Below are 16,449 nucleotides of genomic sequence, written 5' to 3'. Positions count from 1 at the left end.
GCAGCATAAGTCTGCCATAATATTGTGTAGAATCCTTCCCATCTAGAAGCAGGTCCAGACTACTGAAAGAGTGAAACTAGTTATCTAGTTACCTTGATGGAGTAGCCAGCACGTTGAGTAGGTCCAAAAAGCCCTATCAGTGAGTCCAACCGCAAATACCCTCAAAAACTTATATTTCCTTTTCTATCATATGCTGCGTCTTCAGCAAGAGGTCCTGGCCTTGCTTCAGAAAGGTGCGCTAGAGGTGGTTCCGGAACAGGAAAGGAGACAGGGGTGTTACTCCCGATATTTCCTGATCTCCAAAAAGGACGGGCGATTGAGACTGATCCTGGACCTCAGGGTCTTGAATTTTTACCTCAAACAGGAGAAGTTCAAGATGCATTATTGCTTGGATTCAGAGGTGAGGAGGGACGGGCAGTTTGCACGTTCTGTGCTGCAGGACTTTTTGATATGAGTAGGTGGACACCCTCTGCCGCGAGAAGGACTGCTTGGGGATTTAATTCAAAAGGTGAGGAATCCACAGGCAGATGTATCCATCAGAAGAACAAGTTACTTACCTTCGGTAACTCTTTTTCTGGTAGATGCAGTATCTGCCTGTGAATTTCTCACTGACCCACCCATCTCCCTGTTGTCTACCCAAGTATACCGAAAAGGTTTTATTGTACATGTACATTCTTGTATTTCTTGCTATGATGCTTGTTGTTAGGAAATGTCCTGACTTTAGCTTTTCCTGTTTTCCTTCTTATGTCATTCATATGCTGTGCATATTTCTGTATATATTGTATTGTTGTCGGTCTACCCGTTAGCCTCCAAGGCACCAAAACAAAATGGGTGGAACTGACGTCAGCACTGCGACGAGGTCTTCTTATGGCTCCGGTGACATCATACGAAGTCATGAGCGGAGACATGCTATTGTGACGTCCTTGTCGACATGAGAGCGCTACGAAGGTAAGTACGGGTTGATATATACACATACATATATATATACACATATATCTATATACTATAGTTACAACCTAGTTTCCATAGGAAATCTCAAAATTCTATTTTGAATAACTTTGGCGCCGGTTGACGAATCCTCGCGAAATTTTCAAAACAAATGGGGCGCTCCGTTCAGCTCCTACCCTGAAAGTCTCGGGGTGATTAGTCAAGCGGGGGCCGAGAAAAAGGGGGGATCCCAAAACGCGTTTTCCCCATGCATTTTTCCATGGGACCTTTAGTCGCAGCTACAGCCCTAACGGCTGAACAGAATTACGTGAAATTTGGCAGAGAGGTAGCCATAAGGTCAAGGAAGTGCCTTTTGCAGGTCTTGTGTAAATCTGTTCAGTATTTCCTGAGAAAATAGTATTTAAAAGCATATCAATATCTATACGCGCACACCGTGCGCGCTCCCTGCCGTGCGCAATTCTGATTGGTTGTTAGATGTCGGTAAACATTCGAATCGGTCGAAACCAGGAAGTGTCGGCCGCCATTTTGTCTCTCGCAGTCTGAGGGGGTGAAAAACAAAGGTGGAGAACGTGAAACGGGGGCAGAGTGGACAGTTCACAGAAGGACCCCCAAGGGAGGAAAAAACACATTTTTTTTTTAAATCGAATACACTACGCACCGTGGGCGCTCGGTGCGCTAAGCGCACCAAGCGCCCACAGCGCTCGCTCGGTGCGCGCACTTCGCGATTTAAAAAAAAAATTGTTTTTGAAAAACCTGAAAGAAAAAAAAATTTAATAAATACATAACTTAGCATTTAAAAAACCGTACAAATTCACTGAAAAAACCATAGGTTTCACACACGTTATAGTTACAAATTAGCATTTAAAAAACCTTGCAAATTCACTTAAAAAAACCATAGGTTTCACACATGTTATAGTTAGCTGGACATTTCACTCGTAAAAAAACAATGAAATTCCCCCGTTATAGTTAGTGCAGGCAACTATAACTCACGCGACCGCAATCCTCTGCTGATGACGTCAGATATTACATCACTGATGACATATGTGTCTTTCTGAAAAATAAATATTTGTAATATATGTATAGCTAAAGATTAATGGAAGAAGACATGGGTAAATAAGTGTCTAAATACAGTGATGTAATATCTGACGTCATCAGCAGAGGATTGCGGTCGCGTGAGTTATAGTTGCCTGCACTAACTATAACGGGGGAATTTCATTGGTTTTTTACGAGTGAAATGTCCAGCTAACTATAACATGTGTGAAGCCTATGGTTTTTTAAGTGAATATATATATAATAGGGTTTCACTTACCTGATACATGCGTACATTTTCATTGTAAAGGCATGTGTGGTAAAGCAACTGCCTGGTAAAGGCACAGTGTGGTTATGTCATACATACATCTGGAATACTGGTCTACAACTGCTGTGGTGCGATGCCCTGTCGAGTCTGCTTTGTATTGCCAGCACTGTTAACCATGAAGTACCAGAAAAATAACATATTGTATTGCAATTGCTTTTATATAGGGCTTACTACTCCTTGCACAAGAGGTTTCTCAGATTGAAAGTTGGAGGCAGAAACCTGTGAGTTCAAAGTGCTGCTGTTTTTACTGAATTGAATGTCCAGGTGTGAACCAAGTGCAATGCGGAAGATGTGGCCATGCAAGACGGGGCGCACCTGTGAGAGGCTCCTCACGGGCCCAAGAGAAATCTTGCAGTGTCTTGCTGTGGTGGATTGCTGTCCCCCCCATGACCTCCTTTTTCCGATCCTTCTGAGCCAAGGCCTGCACATGTGCGAATGTGATCTGCCAGCACAGGCTGCATTCCTCGAACGTTTTGGGTCGCGCTAGGAAGAGAGCATGATGTTCGGCTGGTGCGGGCCACATTGTGCAGGGCAGCTGCGGCACTCAGCATGGGGGTGCCGCCTGGACTGGACGAACCGAGGTAGATGGGACTGTGCTAGCCTGGGGGCTCCCGGGCTTCCCCTCCTTTGGCCCTCCTCCTGGAGTCTAACTGGTGAGCAGGAGGTACCTGAGGTGGACTTGAAAACTGCCAGTGTGGGCCTTGGGGCACACCAACCTGACCATTGAGATGAGGCCTGTGCCATGGGGTGCAGGGCGGCTCTCCCCCTTTTTATCAGAGAACTGGGTGGGTCTAAATTATAATGACCTGGATGCCTGAGGGCCTGGGAGCGGCAACTTGCTGACTTTCTCTCCTGGAGACAGAAGACCCAGATCAACCACCTAGTACGACATTGGTATAGTGCAGGAGGGCACAATAGCAGAAGCACTCAGGGAGACGTGCTCCCACCTGCGCCCCCCTCCCCGATGCTGCTACACGAGACTGAAGTGCTCCTTGAGCTGCATTCATCATAGGGAGGGGGGTGCCTCTTGCTCTCACGCAAGGGAAAACAATGGTGAATGATCTGTCTGCCTTCTTCGTGAGCAATAGGGTGCACAGGGCTTTGGTGCCCCCGCCGTGCCTGGAACACCGCCACAGCCAATCATTGTTCAGTTGCTGAACTGCGAAGATAGAGACCGCGTCCTGCGTGCGGTTTGAGAAACTGATACTACCCAATTTGAAGGCGACCGAATTTCCATTTACCCAGACTACACACAGAGTACAAGGGGACAGAAAATCTTTTCTGGAGGTGAAGAGAAAGTTGAGGGACATGGGCCTCAAATACATGTTGTTGCACCCTGCTAGACTGTGGGTAATGTCAGAGGGAAGGTCCCATTTCTTCGATTCACCTGAAATGTCTGGAGTTCCTAAAGACAACATGGGGTTCTGGAGGAAGGGCCCCTGTAATGAGGGGGTCTCACAGTCATGATTGGCGGGTCAGAAGAGAGACAGTGCAGTGGGGATGGTGACTCTGGAACCCTGAGAGTGGCGATTCAGGGGGATGGCACAAAGGCCTCCTACCCCTAGAGAGGAGGTACACATCGGCTTGATATGAGAATCTGTGTTCTTGGTGATTTTGGGACTGAGGGTGTTGTGGTGAGGGGGGGGGGGGGGGGGCAATGTAAGTGCAGAGGCAGTTCTGTTTTAGTCTGTGTGAGGTCTCATGCACATCTACAACATGGCCCAAGCATATGCTGAATGCAACGGGACTCTGGGGGGTTACTGCCACATTTTTTGTTGTAGACTGTTTAATAAGGGAAGGTTTAGGCTGTTAGGCTGCTGGTCCTGTCAACATTGCTTTAATGGGTGAACGAGACAGTTTGTTGTTGTGCTGTTTGTCCAGGGTGGGGATGTTTGTGCTTCGAGATTCTGGAGGTAATTTGGGTTCTTATTATGGTCCATAGTGTGCTACAGTCAGGTCCAGATTGCATGTTTACAGGAGACTCATCTGACGAATGATGAGGCCTAGAGTTTAGCAAAGAAGTGGAGAGGCCAGCTCTACTGGCTAAATATTCCTTGTATGCTAGAGGGGTGAGTATTTAGATTTCTCCATGTGTGTCATTTCATCATACCTACAGTGAGGCGGACATAGAGGGCTGCTACTTATTGCTCCAGCAAAAGATACAGAAATGATGCACGGAATGCGGAACAAATAAAACATTCACCCCTAGTCGAGATCTGGGTGAAATCAATCGTTCTTATGTTCAGCATGGCACCTCAGTTTAGACTCAGCCATATGAGAACAGCCCAGCCAGAACTTCCAAGCCAGGTCCTCCCTGAGCCAGAAACAAGCATCCTGGAACAGGTTTCAGGGCATCACCCCACGTCAGTCAGGTTGCTTAAATCCAGTGCACACTTACTGCTGCAAAGCAAAAACACTGCGGTCAAAACATAAACAAATAGTTAGGCCAAACAACATATTAGATGCACATTTATGAAATCGTTTTTATAGAACATTTTAGTGTAAGGGTGCTAGAGTCAACGGCATTTCGACCCCACAGAAAAATCATCAGGACTAGAGCAATGTATAGCCTGAGAGAATCACAATACAATTAGATGTTACATTATAGATACATTTTAAGGTAAATGTGGCCTGCTTGCGAGGAGACTTTGCGGCATGTAGAGACCCGAGTGGATCAAGTATCGTCCTTAAAGGCACGAGTGTTTAGAAGAATAAAGAGTGGATGTCGTCAAATCGAGACCAAGTTTGGTGGGGCTCAAAAATGTGCCGGTGAACTGTCAAAAGACCGTATATCAAACCTGCCGAAATAGAGAAGCTGCAACTCGTATAAGGACACGAGTTAGGTGTCCACGGGAAGGCGCGGGACGCAATGTGCAGCGGTGGGTAGGAGCGGACCGCGGTACGTTAAGATGGATGTATAGCTGGTCGTGAAGAAGGAATTACAGCGCCTGCCCAGAGAGCTCGCCCATCCTTCACTTTCAGACCCCAGGTAAAAGGTTGGTTACAGGCCGTCGGGACATTTTGGATACTCTGGGGGCGTACTTTTGTGACGTCTGCCGAGCCGGGGAGGACGCTGTGGAGTCCTCCCCTTACTATACGTTAAGACATTATCTGTCTCATGTTGAAAGCAGGTGGAATACAGAGATCACACGCTCTTATAGACCCCGTACCAAGATACGTCGTAAATCATTGGCATTTCAGGTTGCGGGAGGCGATACGGGAACTGTGGCAGTACTGCCTTTAATCTTCATAGGCTGATCCACGGGAAATTGAAGCCAGTGTCCTTCCTCCCAGCAAAGGGGGGGGGAGAGAAGCAGTTTGACTTCTTCGGCTGATACTGGAGGAAGAATTATAAATATGATAGAGCAATGATTCCTAAGCAACCCCCCTGGGGGTCTGCAACCACTTTGAAAATTAAGTAACACATCACTGAAGTGTATATCAATTACGTAAAATTTAAAAATGTACTACGTTCTGTAGATGTGAAGGAACCAGAAAATTAACAAGCATTTGCACGAGTTTAAGCTATTGGCATTATAACTTTCAATGCCTTTTATTTAGGTTTTAAAAACGAATAAAAAAATGTAAGATTATGTGCAATGTCAATAGCTCAAACTCGCTTAAATGCGAGACCTAGTGCTTTGCAAATGCTTGTTTTAAGCAATATTCAAAGAGCAGTCAAGCATTATGAAATGCTGCTAACCTCTTAAATACTAGGTCGACTTAAACCATATATAACAGAGACTTTGCCACTGTCGCTTAAAAGGGTTTGTGCTAGACTTTGTGAGTTTTTACATAGGTGAAACAAAAGTGGAGAAGCACCTGTATCCGATCGGGTGGAGACTGTGCTGCTATAAATCTGACACTATGACTGACATCCCCTGCTGCTGTCCAGGTTTGTCTGAAGATTGTGCTGGCTTATTACTCCCACTGTTCAGACTTCTGGGAATAAAAAAACGTGAATCAGCTGTCAAAGAGGGCTTCAGTGTCCATTTATATTCTGCATCTCTCCAGTGCTTTTATTAGGTTTATAAAAGTAGCATGGAAGTCTAGTGAGAGCAAAGACATGTATAATCTAGATAAAAAGAAATCTGGGAATACTGAGCCCAGTCAGCACATTGGGCCCTAATCAGACCGACCATCAAAATGCTCAAATTAAGATGTTTATATTGACTGACAGGTGAATTGCATCTATCAAGACAAACCTTATTTAATGTGTTAATTGCCAAGGGTAACGAGTAACCTTGACCGATCCGACTCAAGTATGACTGTTTTAAGTACATATCTTAATGGGTAACTAACATGTGTACTATTTTTTTTATTACTTATGCTATAAATATAATTAAAAGTTACATCCGTGAGACCCTTCTTGTTGCAGGGATATATAGTGTTTTTTGGGGGTGTCCAAAACACGTGCTAGCCAGAGCCAGCAACTCTGCTGAAGTTCACAATACTTAATTTTGAACTGACCATGCAGAAATAGAATAGAAAATGGCACCACACTTGTGTGGATGGCCCATCATCTGCTTCAGGTAAGAATGAAGGCTATGACCATATGAAGTCAATGTGGTATTTGCTTAGTACCTGGTTTGTCCATTCTAGTCTCGGGTAATTAGCCCAACTACACCAATTGATTTATTTAAATGTCTCTGCACCCAGGGGCAGCACCTACGCTAAGGTGGAGGAGCGTCGACCTACTGCTCTGCCAGCAGTAATTAAAAGAAAACTAAAATGATAACCAGCGTCATCATTTAGTTTGTTTCCTGGAGTTGGCAGGGTTGTACTGGCAGGGCCCAGGATGAGGAGAGGTTGCTCCTCTCTTAAGTGCGCATAACTGTTTGGATGGCTCTCTCGGGCTGACCATAAAAGTCATGCGCATGTTGCGTGTTCCTCACCCAGGCTGCATTACAGCCTGGGTACATAATCTGCCCAGGCCCCAATTCCCCATATGAGCGCTGGAGCATGGCACACAGACTAAGCACAAGGATGGCGTTGTGATTGGCTAGGGGATTCAGGAGCCTGGGTGCTTCCTCGTTCCTGCTTCCCAGGAGCAAGCGGTGGCAGCAAGCGGACTGAAGTAACAGCCTGCCGCGTGGCAGGCCTGAAGGGAAGTTTTAAAAAAATTTTTTTAATTTACATCCCCCGCCACCACCTTCCCCTGCCCGCCACCCCTGGCATCTTACTCAGTAAGCACTTGAATATTTCAACCACAGGCCATTGGGCCCTTGCCCTCCTCCAGTTGCCTTTTTCGGTCTTCCCATAAGAGGAAGCTAATCAGCAGATCTCATATGAAACTCAGTTTTTATCATGACAGTTTATCCTCGTAGGGAGTTTGCGCTATTAACCATGTGAAAGTGAAAAGACCTGTTAAGAACTGGAAAGTCTTTGCTTCTCTGCTCATTTGTTTTGACTGTTGCTCCTTCGTGCTGCAGTAATTAAAGTATAAATAAGTGAGGAGTCAATGCAACTTAGAGGGTGAAAACTGAAATCTATAAAAGAATATTATGTATTCGGACAGCTAAATAAATGTAATACCTAGGGTACGTGACAAGCAGAAAAAAAAGTGCTTTCTAAAGTGAACCGTTGGAATGCCACATTCCTTTCCACTGGTTTGTCTATAGAGCGCTTGCATCCTGTTGGTATTTACCATGTTTTGAAGTGAGCAGCTCAAAATGACTGCTCCCCACAGTGGTAGGTCGCAGAATTTATTCCTTTTCCCACAAAACCTCACTAGCCTTTGTGGAAACGATAAACCCACATTGTCAAAACTCCTGTTCCCCAAAACTGCAATGTTTGTTTTAATTCCCACCTTGAGCCCCATTAGTTCATGCCTTTTGACGAGTAGTTTTCCATAAGCTTCTGTTCACGTAAACATGAGTGGCTTCCATACATTTCTCACTTCATGGACATTCACAGGAGTTTGCACCGGAAAAGAATTAATGGAGTTTAGAGGTGGCCCTGCAGAGTTACTCACGCAGAGAAGTCAACCAGGGAAGCAGACTAGAATTTCAGGTCTAAAACTCCACAAATCGGGAGAGAGTTTGGAATTTTACTAAGATTGTGCATGTGCATGGCGCAGAAAACCTTGTGAATGAGGCCCAGATGGTCGCTCAACATTTCACCACTCCGACAGTTTTTCAGCCGCTTTCCTTCGCTGACAGATTCTAAATTGAAACGCTCCCAGGTTAGAGGGAAAACATTTTTGAAACGGGAAACTTTTGTACTGTAGTTGTTGCACTAGTTACTTGCCAAATATTTTGCTGGCTTGGCTCGTGCACATTAAACCCAGACCGACGCCTGGCAATGCATTTCGTGGCCGCGCGGTGTTCCTGTTACGGCCGCGCGGCCAATGCTTGTTTTTCGTTTATCGGCGCATTTCACAATACCATGAACGACATTAGTCCAGAATATCCACTCTAGAAAATACTCTTTTCTATGTGAGCTACATATAGGAGGCAGAAGGCACCCGACTTGCAACTTGGTTCGCTACTGGCATCGTTGTTATGGCGGGTCCAAGTTCATCAGAAAAGTATCACTTCTAGCAAATGACTAAGTTAGGCTACTTAAACTAAGATACTAAATTGAAACGCTCCCAGGTTAGAGGGAAAACATTTTTGAAACGTGAAACTTTTTTGTTCTGTAGTTGTTGCACTAGTTACTTGCCAAATATTTTGCTGGCTCGTGCTTGGGCTCATTAAACCCAGACCGACGCCTGGCAATGCTCTAGCTCGGCTCTCCTTGTTCATTTGCTGGCTTGTCCCCCTCTAGTAACAGCACGAAGTTCGAAATTTCTACAAATAAGGATCGCCTAAAATGCCAATCAGCAAATCATTTACTGGTTGGCATGGTTTTGACCCATATGCTTTTGGTATGTGATGTTTCATCCACCCCTGGGTGGCATTTATTAAAAAGGTGGCTTTCCCTTTAAATTATTTACAGGCAAACCGTCTGACAGTTCAAACTCATTGGCAGACAAAGAAAAACTTAAATAGCTATACCCCGTTGGATTTGTAATGCAATTACTTTGATTAAGGGAAAGAGCAAAGGGGTCTGCAACCTTACAACAAAATCATGTGATGCAACCTTCTTTGGACACCATCTTCGGTAACGTGGAATACCCCACAATGTATTCTAAAAGGATACCATAAACAAAAAAACAAAAAAAAAAAAAAGAGAGTGGCCCAAGCATACCAATAAAACGGTAGACTTCCAAATAAATAAGCTATTTAAAAAGTAATTTTTCAATCCACACATGACCACTATCGCAATGATGCAAAAAAACAGTTGGACAGAATGCAGAACAATGTCATAGGTTTCAACCCTCTTCAGCCAGGATAGCTTGATTCCAGTGGCATGGAGAGCACAGGCCCCAACGTCTGGGCATCCCCGTCCCACTCGGGATGACAAATGCAAAAAAACAATCTATCGCAATGATGGCTGAAAGGGTCTTGTAAGTCCCTTGAGCAATTTGTGGCGGCTCTATAACCAAGTGGGGGACTTTCATCAGGAATGATCCCTAATAGCCAGCACATTTCAATGTGCTTGATTTCACATCCTCCTCTCGTACCCATCAGCATCAAATAACAAGCATTTGCAATGCAATAGGTCTCGCATTGACGCGAGTTTGAGCTATTGGCATTGCACAACAATGCCTTTTATTTTTGATTTCTTTTTAAAAACAAATAAAATTGTTATTTACAATACCAATAGCTTAAACTCTCGGAACTGCGAGACCTTTTGCATTGCAAATGCTTGTTGCCATAGCCATTGGTTTTAAGTCAAGGTATGTAAAAATGCTGGTGCACAGATTTGCAAAGCAAAAGAAAAATTATACATTGAAAAAATGAAAGTAGTGGTCTAGGAGCTGTGCCAATTCAGCGGACTGCATTTTAGGTAAATGCAAAAACAAAATGCTGCCACTCACAGTGAAGATAATCAATGACAGGAGTAGGCTGTCCCATTCAAACTGGTAAGCAGTAGCACAATATGAAGATGAATATTCTATCCAAGTATTAAGTTCAACCCATGAAGCTGGTGTCAGGTGTCAAAGTAGGACCATCAAGGCAACTCACCTGTGGAGCTTGCTAAAGACTACTTCAAGAGATCCGCCCTAATCTTAGGGGTATGACTATCAATCGATCACAGCTGAAATTCTTTGTATGCCCCATAATGCTCTAATTTTGATTATAGGGAATAAGAGCGGGATCCTCCTCTAGAGGAGCTCCAACCATTTGCATGGGCTTCATGGTGGAGAAATTAAAATGAGTCCAAGGTAAATTCAGTGTCTGGCATGCTAGCCTGTTCACTAAGCACCCATAGTTTTTAACAACTACACGTGCCCATTGCAATTTCCAAGCCCATATGGTCTTGATTTTTTGTCACCAAGCTAGTAAATCAGCCACCCTAAAATGTGACACTGAAACGTTCTCTGGGTCATCATATGCACAAGAATGGCCTGAGCAGAGACAGGAAGTCTGACACTTTTAATCATGCCACAATTTGTTCTAAATGAATTCATCACTGCAGGCAAGCAGCTCCCTCAGACAAAATTCTAGCCATCGCACTACCAAATCCCGATTTTAACTATATAATACACATGTAACCTTTGTCAACTAAGTATCAAACACAAGAAAATGGAGTTATGAGCCATTGGCATAATGCAGTTACAGCTCTACGGTGACGTTTTCATGTGTGTCTACAGGCATTTATCTGCCAACTTCCCCATAAGTGTCCCAAATGCATTCCTGTAAATTCGGGGGAGGGGGTATCCTTAAAGCCCAAGTGCGCCTTTGTTAACCAGAATGCAAAACCATGCAGCGCCGGGCCCTTTCCCACGGTATCTAAAGTATTACTTATGGGCATAAGTGTATACTGAAGACACGGGAAACCGTTTGATCAATAAACTTGTACTCCTACAGCTGATGAAACCCAAACAGACTCCGGTTGTTCAGTGTGCCTTTTCATACGGATCATGCACAAGCAAGTCCAATGGTTAAACTGCAGTCATCCAAACCAAGAGTCTCGGGGAGGGGGGGCAACATTGCCAGGCCCACTACTTCAGTGGAATTTGACATGCAAGCGTTTTCTTCTGCGATACCATTTGCACTTCATGACATTACAACACCAACATGTAAAAAGATTCCAACTACGGTAGCAACGAGTTAATGCTCTTAGTGGCATGCCCTTGTATTGCCATGGCAACTACAAGAATCAGACCAAGTTATGACGTGTCCTAGTAATGACCCAAGCATTTAGAGTTCAGTCATGATTACAACCTTTCACAAGCACCCTTCCCTTAAATAAAAACCCCACACCACGAAATGCCACGGGATGACTCAAGTAAAACAGATCCAACGCTGGAAAGGTACAAGATGCTCCGTACGAGAGGTCCCTATGGTACAATAAGTTCACCTTTTAAATTATTTTACCAAGCAATGAAGCCTAGCTTGTTTCCACTCTGAAATTCAGGCTTGCTTCTCCAAAAAGGCAGGATTTGCCGACATGCAAGCGCAGTGGATGCATCCCAACAATAACGTCAGTGCATCGGTCCACAACTACACTGGACACTCATTCCCACCTTGCATGCAGATACCATTGCAAACCAAGACAAACAGGAGTGGGGTGTAATGTAAAACATTTAATTAAAAAAAATAAAAGGAAAACTACAATATAAAAGATAATAAATGCTCAAGTCTTACAGCTGCCTTATTTACATTTCGAGAACCTGAAGGGTCACTGGCATCCCTTTTTATAGGCCCAAATCCCAGTGGTTTGCCAGTGCAGCACCAAAGTTACACCACAATTAAGTGATAATTATTGCAGAGGATCCTGTACATGGCCAAAGACAGTACCTAGATTTATGAACGACAAACGTGCACGAAAAGCATGACAAATGCTGAACACTTCGAGTAAAAACGCAAAATTAACAATTTCGTACAAAAGATCACGTAAAATTAAAAAAAAGTATTTTACAGGTTTTACTATTAACAGATTTATGCTCGTTCGCCTCGTATCCTACGAGCCAACTGTATGTCTTTTGGCATGATGGTAACCCTCTTGGCATGGATGGCGCACAGATTGGTGTCCTCAAACAGACCCACAAGGTAGGCTTCGCTTGCTTCCTGCAATTTGGAACAGGACAAAGCCAATTAGAACGGTACAAAACCGAGGCCATGTCAATGCCGCATTAAAACCCCCCCATTTAAATTGCAGTGCAGTTAATCTCACCTGCAGGGCGCCAATAGCTGCGCTTTGGAACCGCAGGTCAGTCTTGAAGTCCTGGGCAATTTCCCTCACCAGCCTCTGAAAGGGGAGTTTTCGGATCAGCAGCTCTGTGGACTTCTGGTAACGACGAATCTCCCGGAGGGCTACAGTACCAGGCCTACGAAGGGTTAAGTAAAGATTGGCGTGAAGGGGCCGTGAACAGCAGTCTCCACCCCTAGCTTGCGAGTTATCTACTGCTCCCATTCCCTACGAAAGTTACCAGCCGAACACTGTCATATGACAACACCCGAAAGACTAGGGTTAGCACACCAATTAACCCGTACTTAATGCCAACAACGTAAGCCTTAAAAAAATTGGGGGGGGGGGGGGGGGGGGTATTGACTTGTAAGTGTGCATCCCTCTTTATAAATCTGAACACATTTGCATCTATGAAAACCATTAAAAGACACTGTGCAGATGTAAAATAACGGACGGCTTGCCCTGGGCATTAATAATGTGCGGTGTCAGAACAAGATTTGAGTGGCATGAGAGCACACTAATAGAGAAGTTACTGAATTTACACAATGAATTGCTTTAAACATTTATAGAGCGCTAACAAATGCCCAGAGGCGCCAAGAAACTTCAGGGGTGTTGGAGGGGGGAGAGAAGAGTCTTTGACATTAACAATTACGTAATAAATGTAAACAAATCAAAGAGTGCCGCTATCATGGGTCGTACAAGTTGAACGCCCGAGCTTACCTATAACGATGGGGCTTTTTTACACCTCCGGTAGAGGGAGCGCTCTTCCTTGCTGCTTTGGTTGCCAGTTGCTTCCTGGGGGCTTTCCCACCAGTGGATTTACGAGCAGTCTGCTTTGTTCTGGCCATGCCTCCTGTTGAAAAAGCAAGTAAGAAAGTAAATACTACTGAACTATTGGCAGGGATTGGTAGTAGGTGTGTGTAATAAAAACATAAGGACTTCAGTCGCTAAATTTACAGACCAACGTGCAGGGCCAACTGTTTAATTGCGGACAGTACATTAAGAAACCAAAACCACGAGGAGTTAATTTTAAAACAATTTGGCTTATTGGGTACAAATGTTGAACTGTAACAGGAATTTAGACTACTTTTGCTCCAATTAAGGCGTTGCATTAGAAGATCAATCTAAGTTTTACTAGCGCCATTCCTCAAACCAGTCAGCCATGACACCACTTAACGTCAGTAGGGGGTCTGGGTCTCCTTTCTCCCCAAAAATCGAAGTGTACATTTTTTTCCATCCAACTAAACCGAATGGACTTCCAGAAAGTGAAGCTTTTCCCTTTCTCGTCACCAGACCTTACTGTAATATACCCAACATTTAAATATAGATTACAGGCTCGGTTAAAACGCCTCGTCATGAGGAGTATGCGGAACAGAGATACAATTCACAAATGCTGTCACTAACTCCTCTCTCCACGCCAGACTACCCTCCATGCCATCCAAACCGTCGACGATTTCCCCCCTCCCCCCATTAGCAACAGATAAGCCATCGTTTGGGAAGATTGAATCTCTCAATCCCACATAAACAGTGGTATATTTGGTCATTAGGACTCATATAGGGCGTACAAGGCTATGCCACTTAATCGTACTTCAGTATATTATATTCACTCAATCATCATTTAACTTAGTCTGAATCAGTACGACTCATTTCCCTGAAAACCAAAGGTGCGCGTCTCACCTTTTCAGTAGACCAGTAACTGCTTCAAACCGTGTTCAGTTAACTGCGTACCGATAATTTCCAAACGGCGAACTCCTTCGTCCACACAAATACTATTCAGATCACTCTTCTACAGACCCACACGCCTCCAGCTTAGCTCAAACACTGAGTATAAATGCGTGAAATGCCGCCTTATAAAGCGCGTTAAACCAGCACAACCCACTGCGTCCTCCAATTGGCCCGTGCTCGCAGCCTGCACGGTGACGTCCCACAATACTAAACAAATTTGACGAGCCCATGCTGATTGGTCGAAACTCTGGCGTTTGATTGGTCTTTAAACTTGCCTGCTCATTGGTTACACTGTAACACAAAAGAGCCAATCAATTAAAAGCACAGCAAAGGCCCATGATTGGTCGAGAACAGTACATCTTTGTATCCCGCGTTATGCCACCAAGCTCAGCACAGGAAATGAGAGCAGCAGAAGCTCTAAGCAAAGAGTAGAATACAATACTGGCTAGAGGATAAATATAGAGTACGGTCAGACGACAATGGAGACAACTCTGCGGCGAAAAAACTATTAAATAACATGCTGTAAAAATAAATGCAGTTAGAAGAATTGGTCTTTTGGTTATTTAATCTAATTATATAGACAGCAATGTAGAGGGGTCAGCCCAGGGGCGTAGGAGACACTAAAATTCGGGGGGGGACAGGGACAACCTTGTGCACTTTCCAGTGACCCTATACAAATCACCGCCCGTTAAACAAATACAATCGCATACTTTCGAAGTGAAATATTGAGAAAAGCAGGCATGTAGTCACAGTTTGCATGTATGCTTTATTGTTATTTACATTCATATAGTAATGAGACCAAATGTTTAAAAAAACATATATATGAATCTTGCATCTTAATGCACAAAGCAAACAAAGGCCGCTGACTTAGGGTGGGGGCGTCGTGTTTGCAAGTGCATTAGGGTTTGAAAAGTACCTGCTGCTGCATTCCTGGTCTCCAGCAATTTTCAGGCAACAATAAAAATGTGAAGATAACTTTGGTGATTAATGTTCTTTTTTTGAGAGAGATCGAAGGCTTGTCTAGTGAAAGTTTTAATTCAATAGGTCAGTGAGTTACTGCTTTTGTCTGAGATATTCTTTTGGTATTTGAAGTTTATAAGTTAAAATCCTAACATTGAACAGTGAGCTATTAACCGTCATCAAAGAGCTGCATAAAAACTTCAATGTATAGATTAGAACGTTATGATTTTTCCCCAGTCTTTCCCTATCCTAATGTTGGAAAATGGGTTCATTAGGATAGAAATCAATTCTGATTATTGAAGAGAACCCCCCAACCATGGTGTTATGTTTTACATTCTGAGTTTGTGTTTCTCTAGTGTTGCAAAGCCGCCCTGGGCACTCCCCAACTTTTTTCTGACTGGTACTGGTGGTACCTGACTGACTGACCCTGGCCTCTGCCTAAACAGCCAGTGCTATTCTGAAAGAGGCACTTAAAAATACAGTGAAAACACCTACATACACTAGGGTGCACTATGGGTTAGGGTACCCCTATGATTGGCATGACCTCTCCTATAAGGCCCTAGTACATAATAGGGCAGGGTGATTAGAACTACTTTTAAGTCCCTAGAATATAATAAGGCATGGCAGTTTAGAGGCCAGCAGCCCTTTCTGCGCTTGCATGTGTGCACTGTTGAAGCCTGAGATCAGTTTAAAAGTAGCCCTGTGTTATAGGGCTGCTTTTAAAATGCAAATTGTGCCCAAACTCGACTTTTGGGTTTGGGGAACTTACAAATTGATCAACTACAATGTTGGGGCAAAATTAAGTGGAAAAATGTTTTCCACTTAACTATGGCTGTATCATATTTGCCACATAATACATCATCTGCTGCATAATCTAACGATTTCCTCCAAAACAATTTTGTAGCTCAAACGGATCCCAAATTACTAAAAGAAATGTGACTTGTGTTGCTGTGAAGTTTAGGGCCCTTTGCAAAGGTTAGTAAAGAAAACAATTCCTAAGAAAACAATTGGTCCCAGACACTCCTAATGACACTCAAATTAATACCTGTAGGAGAGTGTAGTATGCAATCAATTCATACAACCAAAAATGAATAATGTAAAGGCACATTCAACCGGGAAATCTCATAGATAAGAGGCCAACCAAAGTCAATTAAATTGCAAACATCAATTTATTTCCCGCTGAATCATATTCATAAAATGCAAACTTAGGGGCTGAC

At 43.8% G+C, this 16,449-nt stretch overlaps 1 protein-coding gene across 1 annotated transcript; it reads right to left on the bottom strand.

The window, feature by feature from the left end:
- Positions 1 to 11,922: 11,922 nt before the first annotated feature.
- Positions 11,923 to 14,457, bottom strand: H3-3B (H3.3 histone B). The gene is made up of 4 exons (XM_085616977.1): positions 14,225 to 14,457; positions 13,268 to 13,400; positions 12,533 to 12,686; positions 11,923 to 12,426 (listed from the first exon to the last, which is right to left on the bottom strand). The coding sequence occupies exons 2-4, from the start codon at positions 13,393 to 13,395 to the stop codon at positions 12,298 to 12,300; spliced, it is 411 nt and encodes a 136-aa protein (XP_085473103.1). The 5' UTR covers positions 13,396 to 13,400; positions 14,225 to 14,457; the 3' UTR covers positions 11,923 to 12,297.
- Between the last annotated feature and the right edge of the window lie 1,992 nt (positions 14,458 to 16,449).

The sequence above is a fragment of the Triturus cristatus genome, chromosome 7, assembly GCF_964204655.1.
Source record: "Triturus cristatus chromosome 7, aTriCri1.1, whole genome shotgun sequence".
NCBI classification, from domain to species: Eukaryota; Metazoa; Chordata; class Amphibia; order Caudata; family Salamandridae; genus Triturus; species Triturus cristatus.
Note: the sequence above shows the minus strand (reverse complement) of the source record. Positions and strands in the feature narration are given on the sequence as shown.

Excerpts from the sequence above, each read along its gene's own strand:
- H3-3B (XM_085616977.1), bottom strand. The coding sequence starts at position 13,395 with ATGGCCAGAACAAAGCAGACTGCTCGTAAATCCACTGGTGGGAAAGCC. Across the intron at positions 12,687-13,267 it reads AAAAAGCCCCATCGTTATAG|GCCTGGTACTGTAGCCCTCC; the intron begins GTAAGCTCGGGC and ends AACCCTTCGTAG. Across the intron at positions 12,427-12,532 it reads CAGCTATTGGCGCCCTGCAG|GAAGCAAGCGAAGCCTACCT; the intron begins GTGAGATTAACT and ends TCCAAATTGCAG.